The 23,371-nt window shown below is 36.6% G+C and overlaps 1 protein-coding gene across 7 annotated transcripts in view; it reads left to right on the top strand.

The window, feature by feature from the left end:
• Positions 1–23,371, top strand: part of SRPK2 (SRSF protein kinase 2) — a 79,163-nt gene that overhangs the window by 26,800 nt on the left and 28,992 nt on the right. Inside the window, exon 1 of one of the 7 annotated variants that reach the window (XM_072401689.1) lies at positions 6,395–7,047. The exons of 5 other annotated variants lie outside the window; for them this stretch is intronic. In XM_072401689.1, coding sequence (XP_072257790.1) covers positions 7,010–7,047 — 38 coding nt within the window. In that variant the 5' untranslated portion in view covers positions 6,395–7,009. Of the gene's footprint in view, positions 1–6,394; positions 7,048–23,115; positions 23,178–23,371 lie in introns of those variants that run through there. One more of the 7 variants, XM_072401687.1, reaches the window with a different exon arrangement.

Genomic DNA, 23,371 nt, shown 5'->3' on the forward strand with positions numbered 1-23,371 from the left:
AGTAGAATGGTTCTTATCCTTTGGCTCATTCATTGGAAATTATAGTATAGTGAATGAGCTCAAATGTTTAGTTACGCTTGTACTTTTGTTCATCTGAAAACAATTTTTGGTTTTACTTGCATATCTTTCCCTTATGTTTGTTGTATTAAATGTATACAATTGTATTGGCAGGTATAGGGGAGCACTTACTTGCTCTGTGTAATTACTCTCACCATTAACTCTGAAATAAGATGCCTGCCAAAGCAAGAGTACATTGCTTTCAGGCGACTCGTTTGTTTTGTGTGTGGAAATGGTAGAGAGAGTCAACGGTGTACAGCTATAAAATATGGAAATAACATATTGGACCAAGTAAAATATGAAGAAAAAACAAAAAACATTTTGAACCATGTATCAAAACATTATAAAAATGACCTATTCTTTTTACCAATCTTTATTTAGAAATCTGATCAATACTCTTGTCAGTTTGAAATACTTGCTGCTTATATTTTCCCTCTAAAGAAGCATAGCTTGCATTGTAAATCGTTTAGACATTCCTATAATTCCATAATTGTAATTTTTGAATTGTACAATCTCAATTTGTAACTTGTGAAACATTTGAATGTCTATTTTGTCTCTCTTTGCAGTCTCCCTTCTATCGTTCATGTCTCTGCATGTCCTGTTTGTTCTCAACTTATCAATGAGTCACTGAAATGCGCCCACTCTACGCTTTTCACTTGCATTCTTTCATTATACAAGCATATAAACTCATAGACTTGTTTCTGGAGAATTCTTCTTTTTTCCCTAACTGTTCTTCTTGTCTTCCTTTTTATGCTATAATTTGTAGATAGAATACTTGTTTTCTATAACCTTTTATCTTCAGATAATTGGTTTGCAAGGACCTTGCATTATGGTTGCTAGAAAAAAAAACACTGTTTCTAATATTGTGTTCAACAAACTACATGCCGACTAATTACAAGAGCTGTAAATTCCATATGTATATACCCAAGCACTGCTTAGAAAACTTTTGCATCTTTACTTCATGTGGCTTTCTTTTTCTTTTAATTGTCACCTCAAAGATCTACTGCTGAAGGTGAGATTGGATAACTATAGCCATAAAATGTGCTTGAATGGGTTGCCATGACTTTGTATGTTTATATAGAGAAGGGACGGAAAGCCTTAAAGCAGGCATACAAAAATTAATTTTGGGGATCCAGACATATGTATGTGCACCTTTAACTGTCTAAAGTAAGTGAATATCATCTTATGCTTGTAGGCACCTTAGCGTGTTGTTTAAACTTCTGCATTCCGAATTTGTGAGCAGAGTGAGTGAAGGCAAATCATTGGATTTACATAATTCCACGTTAGCACGTATTATCAGTATGGTCTGATTGTTAAAGAGAATTATACATTTTAACAGGAGCAACTACTTTGCTTATTAGGACCCATTTTAACTAATCAAGCTTGATACGATGGACCTGATTTATTAAAGCTCTCCAAGGCCGGAGAGGATATACTTTCATCAGTGAAGCTGGATGATCCAGCAAACCTGCAATGGATATTTAAAAAAAAACTTGCAAATCCTGGACCAGATTCATTCCAGGTTTGCTGGATGAGAGGAAGTATTTCCTCTCCAGTCTTGGATAGCTTTAATAAATCGGGCTCAGTGTATTTAACACCCACCTAACTAAAGTTCTCCTTTTTAGATCATATGACCAGACCAGTCTGTATTTCAGAAAGGGACAGGTGGCGAGCCTTTTGAAATAATTTCTTCTACCTGCCAGATCCCACTGAATTCCTGGCAAAAAAGCTAAGCTGCTCAGTGCCAGCTTTGGATGCCTGGATTCCCAGCACTCCTAGCTTCCTCTGCATGTGCTGGGAATGAATGAACTCCAACATTGTTGCTTTAAGTCATCCTTTCCTGGCCAGTCCCTGCAACGGTACAGGTGAGCAATGTAGGTTCACATTCACGTATAAGGATGGGCCTAGATACATATATATGGAAGCACAGCTCAACAGGAAATTAAGTCATAAGTGACACAACAAGTGCACACAGGCTGCTCCTAATTTCTGACATGGTATTTTTGCAGATATAACAAAACATTCTGGGCTCCAATTAAAAAACAGGGAATCAAACATTCCCTGGTGGGAATCTCCACCAGGCAATGTTTACCAGAATATCAGATTCCCATGTTTTATAAATAGAGCCCCTAATATTATATTTACAGACCAAATGAGAGCAATTCAAGATCGATTGGTTAACAGGTGCCTGCCAGTTGAAAAATAAATGATGGCACATTAGCGCAAATTAGATGGAATGGCATGTTGCTGCAGAATGCTGTGGTAGTCATGCTGGTTAAGCATGCCCTGAATTTTTAACAAATCCCCGCCAATGTGCACCCCCCAAACCATCACACCTCCCCTTCCATGCTTTATGGTGGGAATGTAAAAATCATCAGCCTGCTTTTTCTGTGTCTTACAAATAATTCTAGAATGGAACCAAAACTCTGAACTTTGGTCTCATCAGACCAAAATACAAATTTCCACTGGTCTATTTCTTGTGTTTCTTGGCGTAAACAATTCTATTTTTCTTGTTGTTGGCTCCACTGCAGAAGATGTAAAGCTTGGTCTTCCTTTCTTGGAGAGCCCGTTTCATCATAGTTTGCTGGTTTTCGGGACTGCAACTGAGGATACATTTAAAAGTTTGCAAAGTTACCTAGAGTGACTAACCCTCATGTCTTACAGTGATGATGAACTGCCTCCTCTCTTTACTTAGTTGAGTGGTTCTTGCCATAATATTTAGTAGAACGGTAGTTCAATTGGACATAGGTGGTCATCAAAGCACAAGGTGGCTACTATTTTAGAGAAACTAAAATATAAAACATATTCTGGATTAACACTTTTTGTTCCTGTAATATCATATCTGTTCCCAGTGTTCTTCCCTGCCCCTTATAGCTGGGTGCACCACCAAGCATTTTGCAATAACCACCTGTCTGTTTTTGGGTGGTTACTGAAAAGCTGGGGCACAATACAGGAGCGCCACCTACCGCTTCTTCCCACCCAGCTTAAATACATTTCTGGGAGGAAAACTGTGTTCCTTTATTCTTGGATGCCTCTATACATATTGACACACACACATTTTATTTAATTCTCTATATTTCATCTATACAGATCATAAGCAGCTGTTCAAATTGATTTCTAAGGCTGTGTTGTGTAGCACAGGCATGTAGGTGTGTATGTAGGTAGCATGTTTATGATTCATTAATAAGTCATCACTCCCGAGTACTGTTCATACTTATTTTCTCCTTTTTATAAACTCTGCCCCCACTAAATATTATTCATTTTGACAGGAATGTTTGTTAAAGTAGAATTAAAAAATGAATAAGGATATTGATATAAAATTAGATGTGTGGTAATCTTCACTTGAAAACATATGCTATATGATGTTGTAGAAATAAATTTATGTAATAAATATATAATAATAAAGACGGTTCTAGTGTACATGAACTTCTCCTTTTTCTCCTTTGTAGTCTATTATATTTAATTAAAAACAGGTTGTTTTATGTGTTCCAAAAGAGCAAAGAAAGAAAACCTGGTAATCCTGACACATTTGTGTGGTTTAATTCAAAGTGTTATAGTGGTATTGGCCCTGCCCAGTTCAGTGCATGATTTACGGATAGAGTGTGGTATTTTGTGATCCTATCATAGTCCTACCCTACGGTGACATAAATACACCTTCATTGATGGGTACATTGAGAGTGTGTGGTCACACTAAAACTAAACTTGTGTTCCAGAGCCACCAAATTTAAGATCTGGTATTCTGAAATGTCCTACATCTTTATTCCTGGATTTAGATACACTGTAGTCACCAAAATGGGCCACATTAGTTTTATTTTTTCCAATGTTACTTTGATAATTTTGGGATTTAACTTTAGAGTAAATGAGAAAGAGAATGAATGTAGAATCTTACAGAAAACCAAAATAACTTTCGTTTACATGCCGGCAGCAATCTCTAACATACAAAAGAACGGTTTTATGGAGACAGTTTACTGGAATAAAAGAAACAGTATGGATATGGAGACATTTGACAAAAAAAAGGGATTTACAAGGGAAGATATAGAACATGGTCTGATGATCCTAGAAAAATATCCTGGCTACTAACCAAATTTAGAACAAGCAGTGCAGTTTGTGAACAATGTCCCCATGTTAGGTACTCTCCAAGGAACACGTTTGGCTTAGCACCACAATTACGTACGCGTATAAAGCTACTAGATACTCTAACTTTACATTTGTTGTGAGTTTACACCAAGTACCTCCCGGTGTTTTGGGAATCCGATATATAACATCAGTTTATATGTAATACTAGATACGTAATTTACAGTGGCTTCCGAAAGTATTCCGACCCCCACCTTTGTCAATTTTTTGCTATGTTATAGCCTGATGCTACAATTATTTAAATTCTTTTTTTTTAAGCATTAATCTACACTCAGTACCCCATAATGACATAATGACAAAGAGAAAACTTTTTTTTTTTTTTTTTTTTTTTTTTTTAGATAATTGTGTAAATCTATTAGGAAAAAAAACATACATAAATATTTAGACCATTTACCTATTACTCAGTTGAAGCACCTTTGACATCCTCAAATCTTTTTGGGTATGATGCAACTAACTGTACATAACTAAATTTGGGGATGTTCTGCCACTCTTCTTTGCAAATCCTCTCAAGCAAAGTCAGGTTGGATAGGGACATACCACTAGGAGAACAGCCTAACGAACAAAAATAAGACCTACCCCGAAAATAAGCCCTAGCACGATTTTTCCATATTTTTGAGGATGCTCGAATTATTGGCCTTACCCTGAAAATAAGTTGAAGATGGAATTCAGAGTTTTGGGAGTTACGATGATGTTCCAGAGGATGATAATATGACTGTATTTGAATAAATGTAGATTTTTTGTTCAAGAATAAATGTTGATTGTTGTTCATGAAAAAATAAGGCATCCCCTGAAAACAAGTGCATTTTTTGGAGCTAAATTTTTTTGAGACACTGTCTTATTTTTGGGAAAGGGTATTTAGGTCTCTCCAGAGATGCATGGTAGGGTTCAAAGTAGAACTCTGGCTGGCCCACTCCAGGACATTCACAGAATTGTGCCTAAGCCACTCTGTTGTATGCTTTGGGTCATTGTTGGAAGGTGAACCTTTGGCCTGGTCTGAGGTCCTGAGAACTGTGGAACAGATTTTCTTTGAGGATGTATATCCATTCAGCTTTCCCTCAACCCTGACTGGTCTCTCAGTCAGTGCTACTAATCAGCCCACACTTGATGCTGCCACCACCATGCTTCACTGTTGAGATGGTGTTGAGCAGGTGATGAGTGCTGCCTGGTTGCATCAGACATAACATAGAATTGAGGCCAAACAGTTCAGTTTTTATGAGACCAGAGAATCTTGTTTCTCACAGTCTTAGGTCTTGGAGAGAATAGAGTTTATCCAACCCTAGGGGTGCTACGATTGGGTAACGAATTTCAGCCAGGGCTTGCTGGGGTTCAAGCATATGGACAGCTATAGTCTTAGGCTACGTACACATGCGCAATGATTCGCGTCTGATAATTGGTTCAGGGCTGATATCGGGCAAGAATTTTGTGTGTACAGTGCTCGTTGTCCATCATCCGAATGACTGTCCTGGTGGGTCCATGGATGATGAACGATTGTAAAGCGGGCAGAGCGCTGTGGGGCGCCGCTCCGTCACTTATATATGCAGAATTAAGCTGATTTGAAATCCTGTGACTGATCTCTTGATCCTATGATAAACACCATACATGAGCTTGCTTATATTCCCTATTTTTTTTTTTTTTTTTAAATGCGCTTGTGGTTGAACTCCTAAAGCCAGATTTCTAAAAATAGTCCTTGTACTCCCAACCTAAATCAGGACTTGTCTTCATCTATCAGAGTCCAATCACACAGGTGCTTCGCTTCATCGAAGAGTTCCCGCAATAGAAACAGATTTGCAAACAGGCGAATTTTATTTGCATCAAAACATTTTTCTTTCATTTGCTGTTAATTTTCTAGTGTGAGTATTGTTTAGGATGAGGTATGACAATTGTGAAGTGAGTGCTGTTCTTGAACCACTGAAATAGGGGCCAGAAATACATCAACGTTTGGGAAATGGAAGCCGAGCTGCTTGGCTTTGCCATAACCTTGAATAGCTTGGAAAAAAATATAATAATCACAAATGGCGTGGAATGCTCCTCCTACATAGACTTTTAAAAAGCCTTCTTTTGTCCCCTGACTGTTGTTTAATAAGTCTATGGCATTTCTTCCCTTTCTGTACGGATGCATATAACACCATGTAAGCAGTGCTGATGGGTGTTGCTGTTCTCTGGCTCTGTGCACCATGTGATTGGAAGGAGGGGGAGAGCACAGGAAATCTGAGAAATGAGAAGCACCTAATGCATAGACATTTCTCACATCTACATCTGAAAAACCTTCAGCTCGTTGCTAAATCTGGACCTGAAGCAAGCTGACATACATCAGGATATTTGATTTGGCCGGTGCACTGTTGGATTGGAGATTTATATGCTGATATCAGTCAGCATAATAGAGCCTGTTGGCAGAAGCGAACAAGTGACATTTATCCTGTTTACAAGCACATTTCCAGGCTTTTTTTTCTCTCTGTGCTGAGACCTGATTCCTAATCCTGCTCGTTTATCTTGAGCTGGAAACACCCCTGTGCTTGAAAGAAATGGTACTTCCTGCTTTCATAAACAGTCATGTGTATAGTTCATCCAGGCCTGATGCCTCTGGAGCTTTCTTTTACTGAAAAGCACCAGTGAATTGTTTTTTTCTTCTATTTCTCCTCTTTCCTTTCCTTCTGTGGATGCCACAAACCCAGTGGCCTTTGTGTTTCAAAAACCATTTGTCTGCAATTGCTCAGCTGTGCGTTTATTATTTTGTTTGGCAAGTCAAAACACAGAAGACAATCCTGGTGGCGAATATTTTCTGATTTTTCCAGAAACCAAGCAGAAGATTGAGCTGCTGATGTCAGTTAACTCTGAGAAGTCGTCCTCTTCAGAAAGGTAGATGTGCATCGCTGGCTTTAGCAATAATGCTGTAGCATTGACACCTCTTGGTTCCCAGTGGAGTTAATCATTCCAGTGTTCAGTGATTTAGGCTGTATGTTGGTTTTTCCCCTATGTTGTATAAGGTTTATTGATCTAGGCTGAGCAGACAGACATCTACAGCATACAAATGAAAAGTCAGGCTTGTATCTCTGTATAGAACATATTTTATAGACAGCCTTGTGTGTGATGAGTGATTGTCCTATTTTGTGGCATTTGCTTCTGTCTCTACCTGCAGTGGGAAAATGGTAAAGTGAATTGAACAAGGCTTCTATAAAATGCAGGCATTTGTGCAAAGGAGGGGGCAGCTCTGTGTACAACAAATAGACTGTTGTCCTCTATAGATTAGCAGGTAGTTGTATATATACAATGAATGTTCTCCCATTTAAGATACAAGTATTTTATGCTTACTCCTTCAGGTATATGATAAATATTTTTCATTGCTCTGTGTATACAGTCTATTGACATTGATAAGAAAACATCATAATGCTATACATAGCATCTGTGGATATGCAAGCACAGTCATGCTTTTCATAATGGTTTTTTACTGATATCCACATTTTTTTATGAAAGTAACGCTCAACTTCAAGCAAGGCAGAACAATGAACCTTTGCCACCAAACATGTATCTGGCTATGATTTGTATTGTAAATAGCATGGTGGATAAGGGACATTTAGGTCAAATTAAACAAGGATATGAATGTGTTAAATATCTATGCAACAGGTTTTCTGTCAGATTTGTACAAAGACTGTGTCTGTAACTAGGACATAGACAATAGGACTAACAAACGTGACCCCCTCTTCTCCAGCATAACTGTGGTTTGATTGCCATCAATGGCCGTGCTACTAACCATAAGATAGAGATGACTCCATGAGCAGTATACTCTCTATCGTTTCTGTGTCAGTTTGGTCATTTGTATTTCTAGTGTGCCATTGATGTATGACTCTGTGGGAAAATTACTAATGCCGTTTACTCTTCCTAGAAATATTAATCTCTTGTAATGAAAAAATAACTGTCTGGTGTTTTATCTAGACCAATTAGTAGTATAAATACATAACTGCAAATTCTATTCATGTCCTGGTTGTGTTTGTTCCTTTCTGGCGCCATTGTTTTCTCTTGCGTTTGCTTGCTGTCACACGGAGTGACACAGAAGTGAGATACCTAGGTTTCCGGTTTTACTTTTATATATATTAATGCAACCTTTGATGTATGTGTTGTTAATTCTACCCGGTCTGCATCCATCGATTAACCCGGTAGTACAGGTGTGTTTTTTTTTTTTCTTACAAATAACCCAGTCCTGGTCATGTGGTTATATTGTTGCTTTTGAAGCTGTTACTGTGACTATATGCATCTTTTGTTTTGCTTAATGGTTTGCAATTTTAAAACTTGGTTTTTAAAGTTTGGTCTCTTACACACTTATTTAAAAAAATTATTTACTATCCCCCTTCTGCTAAATCAAGTTGAATGACAACACATTTTACAGAGGATAGGGAAGGTTCCCATTGCATCTTGGTAGATTACCGGTAGTTTTTTTACGTCTTGAGGAAGTCTACACATTTGACATGCCCAGGAGTCTGGCTGCATACAAGGGGGTAAGATTTAAATGTATGCATATGTTCCTGATATTGGCTTTTTTTAGTCTTGGAAGCATGAGACGGTAAAGACTTTTTCTTCTTAAAAAAAAAAATAAGATTATTTGTTTTTGCTTTTCTCTTTTGTTGTCTTTTTTTATATTTATGGGATATGCACCAAAAAAAGTTACATTTAAAAATTGTCTAAATCAACTTGTACTCATATGATCTACTCAGTAATTGAATCCAATGTGCTCAATGTTTAGATTTAGGGTAAATATTGGGTAAACATATTTTATATAGACACTTTTTATGTAAGTACCTGTATATCAGCCTCCAAAAAAAAAAATCCTCCATAACATCTGTAGCTACTGTAACTGTGGAGCAAATCACTCTTAATTCACATGCCAAGCCATTTCAATGCGGTGTGAAAGGATTACAACTCGGGGTTTTCGGGGTTGTCGGGGTTTTAATGCTATCTGAGGCTCTGTTGGAGAGATTTTCTCCTATGTACTGTCTCTTTAAAACTGGTTTCACTAGACAGAAAGTAAACTAAATCTGCAATAGGGATAACAGCAGAAAGGAAAATCTTATGGGGGTTCTAGCCACCAACTATTCTGCCAGCAGAACAGGACTGGGGAGTAAATCTAATTCTAATGGAGCTCGGGAATTCAATAAAAAACAATCAGTGTTCTGACTACCAAGTAACTACTAGGAATGGAGAGCAGGATAAATGGAGATTATGACTTAGTCTCTGCTGTTACTTTTATGGATGAATTGCTGTAACGTGCCTACAGCTACAGAGAGAAGCATGAAGGCTTTTGAGCATTATTAAATTATTTGATTGTGATTAGCTTGACCACACTTTAAATGTTAGTTGCTTAATATTTGTGCAGGTAATTTATCAGTTCATACTTTTCTCTCGATCTTTCCTTTTTCTTTTTCTATCCTTTGTGTATCTTTAGTCTGTTTTTTTTTTTTTTAATTTATTTTTTTACTGTATATATCTAATTTCTTTCAGATTTATAGCACATGTGGACAAATTACAACATGTTATAAACTGCAGTCAAAGCGCACTGGCATCTGACAAATCTTTCTATGAAACTGCGTGATGTGTATGCATTCTTGTCCTCCTGTACAGAGGCTGGCCAAGCTGTGGACAAGCTATGGCCTGCTTTTGATTTGATGTCTAACTGGGACCAATTCCATTATGTGGTTCAGATCTAAATGTGCATCTGACTCAGGATGCCTTCACTGGTGTATATAATTGTGTTCTTACCTTTTATTGATGTCTAAAAACACATTTGGTAAACACTGCATTATGCTTTATGATTGGATCTTTTTTACAGTCATTATATGCTACAATCAATAAATGATATACATTGTGGCTACCAGTACCTATAAAATCACAGTCTGTGTATGAGGCATCAGTGATATACTTGAGACATCAGTAGTAATAGCACCTATATATATATATATTTTTTACGAACTCCTAAGAAAATGTATACAGCATTTATCAGTGAGACAACCGTGTTTCAAGTAATGTTTTATTAGGCACACATTTTTGAAGTGGAACTAAATCTCTGCGCATTTTTTTCACATTTCATTTCATAGGTGATTGCAGATGGGTGCTTGCCTGTCCCTTTCTGCAATAACCACCTGCCAGATCTTTAATTTTGTACAGTGAGACGTCCATGTTAAATGCAAGTGCAGCCCAGTTTTTTTTTTTTTTTTTTTTTTTACTGGTTAGGGTGGGAAATGATTAGGACCTCTATTGGGTGACATCTCTTCAGGGCTCCATTTGAAATTTCTCCCCTCATTTACTATTACAGTGACAGCAGTTTTACCAGACAGGAAATGAGAAACCATTTGCGTCGGGGACACAGACAGCACGTTGAAAGGGGGTTTTTATCTTTTCCCTATTCTATAAATATTAAAATATTGCCTTCGTTACTTTTGTGATTCCTTAACCTACTATTTTATTAATAGGTGCTGAATAGTTACTAAAGAGGCCTTTGTATTATTTCAGTATGTTCTCCTGTTTTTGTCTATATTTGCTACCACCTCCAACACTACCAGAGGTTAACTGTAATTTCTTTAAAGAATTTAAAATTCTGTTCTGCCATTTCTATGGTTCATGTAACTTTGCCAATTTGCACAACCAGGAGGGCATCCCAGCCTGCTGATTGGGCATTGAAGGAGCCTCAACATATAGACGTGTCATTAACACTGCTCTTTTCTCTTGTTTTTACATATTCAAATACTGCCTGGCTTTTACTTCTCCTCTATCCTATCTAGTTCCCTATATTTGGAATGATAGGAGGACAATATCCAAATTCATCTAGTTGTATGTAAAAGTGCATATGTTGACTTTTAAATACATTCACATCTGCAAAAAGCATTGCTTTTTTATCTGTCTTGTGTTCAATTTAACAGTTTACCTGTAGAGCAAAGAGGAAGTAAGGCATGTCTGTGTTATAGTGCTAAAATTGTGATGTGGTTTTCTAAATTTCTACAGCAACCTGCAATGACAAACACGGGAAGTAAACAAACCAAATAAAAAACAGTGCTGCGTAACACCAGTGCAGAGAATATCTGTCCTCATCTGATAGGTATTTGTCTCACACCATTTTTACTCATTTCAATCCACATTAGTACCAGTTTTGTATCAGTCCACAGAAATTTAAATTTGGATCATGATATTTTTGTTTGTGATGTCAGAGAATATGCTCGTTTCTGCCAAACGTTAATCTGGGTTAATCTCACTACTGCAACAGGACCCAAATTGAGTAAAATCTGTATGCATAAATTACCGTAAACGGACCAGAATAAAACGGGGACAGTATGCCTTGCAGGGTTTGTCACGAAGCAGATTGCCTATGTGGAAAACCTCAGAAGGAAGCTGCTGTTCTCTGACTCCAAAGCTGGAGGCTTTGCTTTGGGGCCGTCATGTCACTTGTTGTGAAGCTGAATAGGTGGAAGTTCTCAGGAGAGCTTAGATATATTGTTTTATGACAAACTGACTTTAGGCAACATCCTGAAATAGGGCAAAAGGGTTTGAACATGCCCAGTGGCACACCAACAAATTTTGTTACCAATTTGTTTAGTATATACCATTTATTTTGTCCTTCTTTGAAAGAAAAATGGCACTGTTATATTAGTCATATCATTTGCATTCATTATTTTATGTCCATAAAAAAAGTATAGTGATACAATACATATAACAAGATCTCTTCTCACATACTGGAGCTTTGCTTGAAGAATCCTAAAATGAGTTTAAAAACTTATTAGACTGGTTTGGAAGAAATGAACAAGCTTTATGCTATGCAGATCCCATCGATTGTCACGAGAAAGCATGTTTGCTAAAATTCCAGCCATTCTTTCTTAGGATCCAAGAGAATGAGGAATAATTGCTGTATTGCTTCTTATCTCACTGGCTATAAGCCATTCTAATGCTGGTGACTTGCCGGTGTACCTTGAGGAAAGAAAGACCCAAGTTTTACATGTGACCATGTCTTCAGGCATATAAAGGCAGTTAGCTAGAGGGGATGTGGAGGTCCTGATTGGATGATCTTTAATACAAACCCATATGCCTTGTACAAAACTTCCAAACTTGGAATAAAAATAACACTGGGGAACACATTTTTTGTTGGGTTACATTCTTTTTTTTTTTTAGATCCTACACTTGTGTTTTTTTTTTTTTTTTTTTTTTTTTTTTTACTAGTTTTTGGATGGTGAATCCAGACATGACCCCAGTTTTTTTGCTATCACATCCAGTTTTTACGATACAGGGTACCCTCCATTTTTGTCAAAAAACATACAAATTTTATATACAGTGAAACAACTTGAATGTACTGTTTATTTAAAATTCATTTGTTCATACAAAGGATTTATTGTTACTCTGACATATTTTTTTTTTTACATTAAAACATTTGTAAATTATTCAGGTAAACGGTTTAGGTAAAAATTTAAGCTTATAACTTTTCCTGGAGTGTTCAGTGTTATGACAATCCCGCCGGATGCTCCAACAATAGTCATACTGTCCTTCCATGACCTTCAATTCTTGGTGAAATCGTTCACCTTGCTCATCACTGACTGCATCAAGGTTTTCCAGGAAGTTAGAAAGAGGGCTATGCGGAAAATGCACCTTGATGCTCATATTGCATCCAAGCATTTTGTAGATCTTCAAGAGTATCTGGACAATTTCTGTGTAATTATTTGCTAGTGTGTTTCCAATGGCTTGACAATGGCTTTGACAGAGAAAAAACCTGACATGATAGAAGAAAACTAACTGCACTTTCAGATTCAGCATACCTATTTTAGTGTAAGTAAGCCTAAAAATTGAAGTCAACAAAAAAAGTGTTCAAGATTGTTCCCCAGTGTAATCTTTGTATGTTGTTTGCAGGCTAAAATTAATGGCTGTATAACTTTAGATCTTATCTGTGCAGTTGCGTGTAAAATATCCTAAACTTTAAGGTATATATTGCCTCTCAGCATAGCACTTTATAAAAAATGGCATCATAAGCCATTATATCCAAAATTTCTGTTAATTTACAGCTGCTGTTGTTCAGTTTTGTGGCACCGGATTGTCAAGTCACACATCGGAAATTGCACTGTTTTTCAGTAGGAATTCAAGACAAAAAAGTAAGTATTTGACCCGGAAGAAGCTGGCCACTCAAGGATTGCCAGAAGCAACATGGTTGCATTGAACAACTGTAGCTGCAATCCAGTGCAAACCACCTGGACAATAACATTTCTAACCGCTTCTCTTTAGTTGTTTGGGAGAGTGGTTGAGCCAGTGGCAGACGACTGCAGTAAATGCCAGGTCTGAAATTAGGCTCAGGCTTACAGGGTTATACTTCAGCACGATTAGCATTTCTGAATGTTACTAATAAGATAGTGAAATCTTCTCTTTTAGTTCAAGTTCATTGCTATAATTGTTTATATTAAGCTAAAGTTCTTTAAGAAATGTTAAGGACATTTTTAAAAATCTGATATCGGTGATTTGTGCCTGTTCCTAAAGATGTCAAACTTGCTGTCATGACAGCTTTGCATTTTGCTCACCAGTTTTGCCAATTCCAATGCAGTTGTATAATTAAACATGAACTTGTTTACATTCTGGTTAGAGTAAATTGAAGAAAGACTTCCATATTCTGCTACAACATGGGTTGTGTAATAACTCAGAAATCATCCAGGAGTGCTGAAGGCTAGCATTTCTTTCTAGATCGCACTCTTTTGCATGCAAAACATAGTGCTTGTAGCAGCTCATTCATAATATAACATGAACGATGGGGATGGTGTATGTATGTATGTATGTTTTTCTTTCTAATCTTGTTTGTAATATTTCATTATTGCCAGGGCAGGGCAAACAGTATTGCATTGCACTGGCATTCCTTCCAATGTTCACTAATGAACACACTAAAGCAGAGACTGGCAATCTGACAACTGTGGTGTCTGCTAGTAGGACTAATTTATACTATATTTGTTTCTATTGTTGTTTTGTTTAATGGTATGCTTGATCCAATCATCCATTTCCACAGCCCAGTCTGTCCAATTGGAATGGAGTAGGTAATTTTATTCTGAAATTCATGTCCAGTAAACATAGCACCTACCTGTTAAGCTGCGTACACACTTCCAATTTTTATCGTTCAAAATGAACAACGAACGATCGATTGGGCAAAAATCGTTCGTAAAAAAAGTAACCAACGACGCCGACGAACGAGGAAAGTCGTTGGAAATGAACGACCGGACCGGCGGATCGGATTGGACGACGATCGTTGACCATCGTTCGTGTGTACGATCGTTCATTGATCGTCCATGGTCTGAGCATGCGTGATGAACGAACGTTCGTTCACTTCCTGTCGTGCACGTCACTTCCTGTATCGCTCAAATGATCGCATCTATTGTGTGTACAATATCTACGAACGATCGTGTCGTTATCTGTATGTACAGTATCGGTGCTATACGATCGTTCGCAGATATCGTGCAGGATCGTTCGTCGTTCGTTTACCAACGATAATAATTGGAAGTGTGTACGTAGCTTTAGTTTATTATTAGATAATTTGTATTTTCTGTAGTCCTCTACAGATTAAGCACAGACAGCTCCATAGAGGGTCAGTGGAAGGACAGTACTGGTTTTTCTTGAAGCATGTGCTGCTAAATTCCTCTCAAGTTCCACAGCAGGTTTGAATCTGTATTGAAGCTATAGGGATCCTAGTTTTGGCGTTTTATATGTCGAGCTTTCCTTGTGACCTTGACTGTTGCTTATATTTTGGATTTGCATATATTAACAAATGTTATGCTTGTAAGTCTTAGATTTGTAATTTGCAGTGGATCTTATTTGATTCTATTATGCAGAAATAGCTGCACCCGATAACCATTTGTTGGGATTGTTGCAGCGAATATGACCTTAAATTACCAGCTTACAGACCCCATGGTCCTGCAGTCCATCACAGATGTTTGCAGTGTTTCACTATACTTTGTCTTTGAATAAAAGACCAAAGCAGATGTAACCATTTTACATTCGTGCTTGTGCTTAGTGGTTAGGTAGGTATACTACTTACCGTACCCATCACTAAATTCTCTTTAACCTCCCTGGAGGTATGATTCTGTCCAGAAAAAGGGTCTGAAAGCGATACTGCATTCAGCCACTGTAGCCCCTTAGAGTTCTAATTCTGTTCGTATTTCCACGCAAAAAGCATTACATTTTTTGCATGGAATTTTATTTTTCATTGTAGGCTATAATTCTTAGGCATAACTCACCAAAATATGTCCAATATTTAAAAAATGTAATAAATTTAATAAACTTTAAATAAAAAAAGAATAAAAAATAGTGTATGTTGTAATATAACTGTACAGTAATATATATATAATATATATATATATATAATATTTCTTTGTATTGAATCCAATACAAAATTATTTGAATTTCCCGCCCCGCCTCTCTGCCCGCACCAACGTATGCAGAGATGTTACTGGGTATCCCTCTGAGCTCGTCGCTCCATTCACGGCTAGAACTCGAAGAGACAAGACGTGGCGGAGGAGCTGTGGGGACAAGGTAAGTTTTTTATAGTAGTAATCGGATTACTACTGAAAAACTGTAACAGTGATTGAATTTGGCACCGGAGTTACGACGGTTTGTAGCTGGCATACTCCCGCTGCCGGATCGGGTGCTTTTTTGCACCAGACTGGCATATAAGCCGAGGGGGTCGTTTTCAGCTCATTTTGGTGACTGAAAAAGTCGGCTTATACGCGGTTATATACAGTATGTGTTAGATTACACTGGGGAACAATTTTGAACAAATTTTTTGTTGACTTCAAATTTTAAGCTTATTTACACTAAAATAGGTATGCTGATTCTGAATGTGCAGTTAGTTTTCTTCTATCATGTCAGGTTTTTTTCTCCACCACTTATAATAATGCGATTACTCTAGCGTGGATTTGTATAGGATATTCATTTACACGCAAGACAGTGTGGTCAGAGGTTGTGCAATGCTCTACGTAGTGAATAAGCAAAATTTATTTTTCTACTTACACACGTATTTCTTTCCTTCATATCATGTCTCTGCTGTTTCTCGTCATAAGTGCCTAAACAACCCTGATTCATTTTATTATATCTGTGGCAGTTTCACCATTCCCAATCTCAAACATAACCACATTTGTAGAGCAAGCCTATTTGGCATATTTCAAAGTTAAACATGGTGATCAAAATAAGTCTTGGGCCCCTCATAACAGTGTGTTGAGGGTTTACGGATGTGCACAAGGGAAACACGTGATAAGATGCCATTTGGTATACCTATGGTTTGGCGAGAGCCAGGAGATTATTTCAGGGACTGTTACGTTTGTATCATGAAAACTTCAGAATATAACAAGAAAACTAAATATAACAGAGTATCCTGGTCTACCATCGGCTGTACGCCCAGTGGCTCATTCAGATGAAATCCCAATGCCAGTTTTCGTTACACTACCCTCTCTTGAAGAACATGATTATGGTGATGAACTCGGTGACAACAATAAAGAAGAGTTTGAAATTGAAAAGGACTCTGCTCGTAAGGGATTTATTCTGCATGAGTTAAGTGATTTGGCACGTGATTTGGGACTATCTAAGAAGGCTTCGGATCTCCTAGCATTAAGACTGGGTGAGAAAAACGTACTTGGAAAAGGAACAAAGCTATCGTACTTTGGAACCAGAGAATTTGCATTTCTGCAGTACTTTAGAACTGACAGTGGCTTTGTGTATTGCCATAACATACCTGGTTTAATGGAGGAATTGGGAATTCCAATCTTTAACTCAACTGAATGGTGACTATTCATCGATAGCTCAAAGCAGAGCTTTAAAGTGTGTCCTCTCTCACAATGGCAATATATTTAGGTCAGTCCCAGTTGGCCATTTAGTTTCTCATAAAGAGTCATTGATTTGTTGCGATATCACCAACGTAATTGGGTCTTCTGTGTTGACTTTAAAATGGTATGCTTCCTTCTTGGTCAGCAACGCGGTTACACCAAGTATCCCTGTTATCTGTGCATGTGGAACAGCAGAGCTGGTCAGCGGCATTGGGTGGAAAGGAATTGGCCTCCTAGATCTGCCCTAAAACCAGGTGATCCAAACATTCTACATGAGCCACTTGTTGATAGAAAGAATATTACATTCCTGCCTCTGCACATGAAACTGGGTCTGATGAAGCAGTTCGTTAAAGCTTTTCTAACTGAAGGCCACTGTTTCAAGTACCTCATTTTGGCATTTCCTAGCCTGTCATATGAAAAAATAAAGGACGGTGTGTTTGAAGGTCCACAGATTCGGCAGCTCATCAGAGATGAACATTTCATCAGGACAATGTCATAAGTCGAAAAGAATGCTTGGTTATCATTCAAAGCCTTTGTCAAGGACTTTCTTGGAAACGCACAAGCAAATAATTACACAGATATTGTCCAGAAACTCTGAGAGCTACAAAATGCTTGGTTGCAATATGAGCATTAAGGTGCATTTTCTGCATAGACATCTTTCTAACTTCCTGGGAAACCTTGGTGCAGTCAGTGATGAGCAAGGTGAACAATTCCACCAAGATTTGAAGGTCATAGAAGGATGATATCAAGGTAGATGGGATGTACATATTATGGCTGACTATTGTTGGAGCATCCGGCAGGATTGTCCTAACACTGAACACTCCAGGAAAAGCTAAGCGTAAATTTTTACCTTAGCCACTTACCTGATTATTTTCAAATAGTTTTAAAAAAATGGCTGTAAAAAAAATGTCATAGAGTAATAATAAATCCTTTGTATGAACAAAAGAAATTTAAATAAAACAGTACATTTAAGTTAATTTCATTATTTTTTCATTGTATGTAAAATATGTATGTTTTTTGACAAAAATGGGGGGTATGCTGCATCGTAAAAACTGGATGTGATAGCAAAAAACTGGGGTCATTTCTGGATTCACCAGTGTAAGATCTAACTCAACCAAAAATATGTTGCCCAATGGTATTAAATTGTACTGAAAGTTTCAAAATACTTGATTTTCCTAGAAAATTCCTCCAGGTTCCCTTCACTGCTGCTCACCAGTGGGAATATAAAAATGTTAATAAATTATATAGATTATATATTAATAATAAATAATAATGATGTGTAACATAGAGATCTCCGGGGGGGGGGGTCTGTCAGGATGCTAAATGTTACATTTTTTTTCTCCAGAAGAAGTAGGAGTTTTAGTTTGGTTTTTCATTCACCATCTTTATTAGCATTAGAAATGATGCAATGTTAAATGTGATGTTAAACAATTCACTCATAACATTTGACTACAATATTATTTAGATGGTATAAAAATTACAACAAATATAAAAATGTTACACCTACATGAAGAGGATATGACATCACTAAGTACCTCTACAATAAAATGTATTTATATTTTGTTTTATAGTTGTATGTGTTTCTGGTCTCAGTAATAGACTGCTGTACTGTTTCTATAGCAACCAATAAAAAAAGAACATAATTTTATTACTTGGTTTGTCCAAACTATATCTGGTGAAATAAGTTGCTTTGACTAAGTCAGCTGTCATGTCAGCCTATATAAATATTGAGTTAAAATCTCTGAGTTAAAGCTCAGGTTGTTTATCAACTAATCATGCAAATGATCGTAAACCTAGTTTATACAAGGGATCAATCAGTTTTTCTAAAATGCAATTATTAGCAGCATATTCATGGCAACAGAACAGGTCAGTATATATAATGTTTTTAGGTTCTCCACTTGGTACCTTCTTATTAGGATTTATTAATGTTATAACATGCACCTTCTAGATTTGTTCATTTTGTTTTCATGATTTGTTACATATTTTTATTTTTTTTGAGTTTTATTTATATATCACTTTTTTTAAATATAAATATGTCCCCATTTTGTTCCAATTTTTGGTTTTTGCTTTCTGTTATATTTTGCTGCTTTTTCTTTGTTTTAAATCTCCATATAAATTTAAAATCTAGGCAAACCTTGCTTAAAACAGAAACATTAGTTTGCCAAGTAGAACTATGTGTTGTAATTCACTGGTTTTGTTCTCATTACTGGAAGGTCCCTGTTCCTTCATTGGAGTTGATTCATTCCAGGCATGTGCAGAGGAAGCTGGGAATACTGGGTATCCTAGCTATCGAATCTGATGCTGCACATTCGCAGCTCAGCTTTTTTCCTATAAACCCAGAGGGATTAGGGAAATAACACAGGTATTGCAGAAGGGACATTGCCTGTCTTTCTGCAATGATCACCTGCATGATGGAGCATTTGTAAAAGCAGAACTTTAGTTCCCGCTTGAACATGGAATACTCTTTGGCATTGCTGAATGAATAGTCAGAGCGGTGAAAACCAGTTAACCTTTCAAAATGCAAACACAATTTACAAATTTAGGTACAAACAATATAATTGTAATTTAAAGAGTACAATATTGGGGGTAGAGTGTTGGTTAGAATTGCAGAGGAAAATATTAAACTGTAAAATAATCAAAGATGTGGCTGGGCAGTGAGGAAAGCAAAAAGATCTCTGAGGTGTATTGCTAACAGTGATCACCAGCACCAGGACAGAGGTACTGGTTCCACTTTATAGATCTTTAGTTAGCTCATGTCCAGCTTTAAAGGACCCAAGGTGCAGAAATAGGCAATACAAATAATGAAAGTTCTGAAGGATAAAGCATATTGGAAAATACTGCAGAACTTATGTACAGCCTTGAAGAATGATGGGAACGTGAGGGTATAAGTAAAACCTTTAAATTGCATTAAAGCGGAACTATACCCATGATTATTCCCCAATCCGTGTTCCATCACACTTCCAGCAGCTCAGCAAAACATCTGACATCTGGCCAGCGTATCTGGCAAGTAGGAGCAGTTATTGGAGAAGGGACATCACTTGGCCCTTCCTGCAATACCCACCTTTCTGAATCACCCCATAATAAAAGTTGGACTTTATATGAACCTTCATGTGAATCTTGGAGAGTATTCTTTTATTGAAGCAGTAGGTGATCTGTGAAACAGACTTTCTGCAGATGTCGTTAGACAACTTGTAAGACACCCACAGTAAAATTATAGATACAGGGAAAATCATAGATCTATACTCGGAACAAGTTCTTCATCTTTCTGTATTAAACTGGACAAAAGTATTATAATGTGAAAATAAACCACAAGCTGGTTCATTTAAGGACCCAGAAACAGCACTGACTATAGGTACAAATGACCATAGGCAATAGCAGATACACTTTTTTCTCTACTCTAACTACACTAACCTTATTGTAGCCATTTTTATTGATACTGTTTTTTTCAATTTCTGTAAATATTCTTAAACTGAAGAATGTATACTAGCATAAAGTTCAAAAACGGTAACTGGTCCAAAGTAAAAAAAAAATATAAACCATATGAAAAATTAAAGTGTCTATTAATGAAGATCAAACATAGAATTTATATAGTATCTTTATCGATGGTTGAGTATTCCAGCTAACTCTCAGCCATTGCTGTGATACTGTTACATGTAGGGTATCTTGTTTATCTTCATGCTGAGCTGCCGGATAGGAAAACTTTTTCTCTATGGTGGCATATAACCATAATTTCTGAGAGACTCATGATGTGGTGCCACTATTGACTCCACTGTGACTATGAACAATAATGATGGCTGTAATGGTAGGATCAAGTTTCATGTTGGGATGAGCTGAAGCTGTAGGGAATCTTTAGCAGCTATCAGTAAAAGGGGAGAGGATTGGCATTCCCTTTTTTCCTTTTATTTATTTATTTATTTATTTTGCTAGACTAATGTATTGAAAATTTGAGTTGGCCTGGAACATCAATGTATTTGCATTGCAAATAATGGCTGTTCAGTTTGTGTTTAGTAATATGGAAATTCTTAACTTTTTCTTTCTGAAAATGATTCTTAAAAAAAAAGTGTGTAAATATATATGTATGAATCCCCCCCCCCCCAAAAAAAAATAAATAAATCATATTTGTTGGTTTGCAGCCTTAAATAAAGACATGAAAAATTTTATTACATACATTATATCTTGATTGAGGTTTGCTAAAACACACCTTGAGGATTCTAAGGTTAAGTGGAAAAATCTAACTATTTGGCATCAACACAAAATTATGCATCTGGAGAAAAGCATATACAGTTTAGCCTTCCCAAAAATGCCATACCTACAGTAGAACATGAAGGAAGTGGCATTATGTTGTGGGTGTGTTTCTATGCAACAGGAACTGAGGCACTTGTCAAAATAGACGGGGCAAATTACCATCATATTCTTTAGGAAAACCTGCTACCCTCTGCCAGAAATTTCTCAATGGGTAAAAAAGTTCACCTTGTAGCTTGTCTGTGATCTGAAGTAAAATGCAAAATTGACCACACAGTGTCCGAAGGAGAAAAAGGGTAAATATTCTTGCATGGTCTATTCAGAGCTCAGCTGAGTAAATACAGCTTGAAAAATATTTGTGTGTCTTCCATTAAGGCTGCAAAGGAACAAAAAAATATTTTTAAGGGGGTGATTTTTTTATACCCACTGCTCATAAAATTAAAAATGTTGATATACAAACATATTATAATTATTTGAGAACAAAATAGAAAATTGTCATTATAAAATAATTTATCCATCGAAGGTTGAACTCAAAATCACACTGAAAATCAAAGTAAAAAACTTTTATCACAACATGATCAAACTTGAAACATGAACTACATCATAACTAATGATACACAGTGCCAAAAACCAAACACATCATATCAGCACAGACACCTCATACCAGTTTTCATACATGATGATTAAGGCTTGTTTTGGAGTGACTGGACCCAGGTACCTTGCAGACTTTGAGTCAACCATGAGTTCCCAAAAGTTCCCCAAAATCATATGTGAGGCCATCTGCGCTACACCTAAAGCTTGAGCAAAGTGTTTGCAATGGCGCAGTCAAAGTCCACAGACAAAAATCCTTTTTTATGGGTTTATGCATTTCATGCATTGTTAAACCCTAGTAAAACCTTTATGTGTGTGTAAATGTGTAGTGTTTTTGGACTTTTAATTTATAGGGATATTATTTTTTAGGTCTGTGATTTATTGTACATTACAGGACATAAAGCAGTTCCTGTTGCAAATGTTTTAATTGTATGCATGTAAGATCCATAATGTTCTTGCTATTTACCTGTGTAATAAATAAGACGTGGTCGAAGGTGTGAAGTTTTGACAACTAGTTGCTTTTGACCAATAAGTGCCTCTAATTCTCTATCTCTGAACCCTGTGTCATAGAAATGGCTTTTCATTTAGGTGGCTTTCCTGCAAGGGGTTCTCTGTCCTGTTCGTACACACATGAGTAATTATTGAAATTCAAATCTAATAGTAAGAAGTAGAGAAGTAAAATGTGTAAAACTAATATGTAAAGGTAGATTTTTCATGCACAAGCCACGTCTTAGACTTGCAGTGAAAACTAGATATGCTAGAAAACTAGTAATTAGTCTAAATATGATTTTACAATTTACAAATTTTACAATTACAAGCAATACTTAGTAACAAGGATTTGTACACACATTTGAACATATTCATAAGATTTACCTGAAACTGGTCTTTTTAATATTTTAATAAAACTTTAAAAGACTGCATTTTCTCCTGAGGAACAGTTAAGATATAGGTTAATGCAAGGTGAATTCATAGAACATGAAAGCACAGGGGTGTACTTGCTTGCGGTAAGGGTGATCTTTGTCATGATAAATACATTTATTCAAGATGTAATAAGCTCCTAGAATCCAGAGAAAACATGCTGAAGTGATTCTCTTATTCTGAATTTTATGTTGTCATCGTTTTGAACAATAGGCACTTTACTGTGGTGTTTAAAAGATTATTGTATCAACAGGTTGCATCAAAGTAACATCTCTGTAATCATACATCTTGCTTTAACATTCTATTATAACTTCAATAATAGTTTTTAGTCTTTCAGATATCCAGCTATCATTTAAAAAATCCTGATGATTGTGCCATGGAGTATTGTTGTACCATCTTTGTTCAGACTTTTTCTGTTCTAGGGTGAGCACTCTCTCTGTTGTGCTTTTGTGTTCTCTTAGGAATCCAGTTTAGTTCATTGATGTGTACCCAGTTCTGGAGCAAGTGTATGCAGATGGGAAAAGTATGAAAGAGGTTACTGGAGATTGGCTTCATGGAGATTAAAAAAATTATAGAAAAATTGAAAGCAATATTTTTGTAAAATCATCTTTATTACT

Source organism: Pyxicephalus adspersus, chromosome 2, assembly GCF_032062135.1.
Source record: "Pyxicephalus adspersus chromosome 2, UCB_Pads_2.0, whole genome shotgun sequence".
NCBI classification, from domain to species: domain Eukaryota; kingdom Metazoa; phylum Chordata; class Amphibia; order Anura; family Pyxicephalidae; genus Pyxicephalus; species Pyxicephalus adspersus.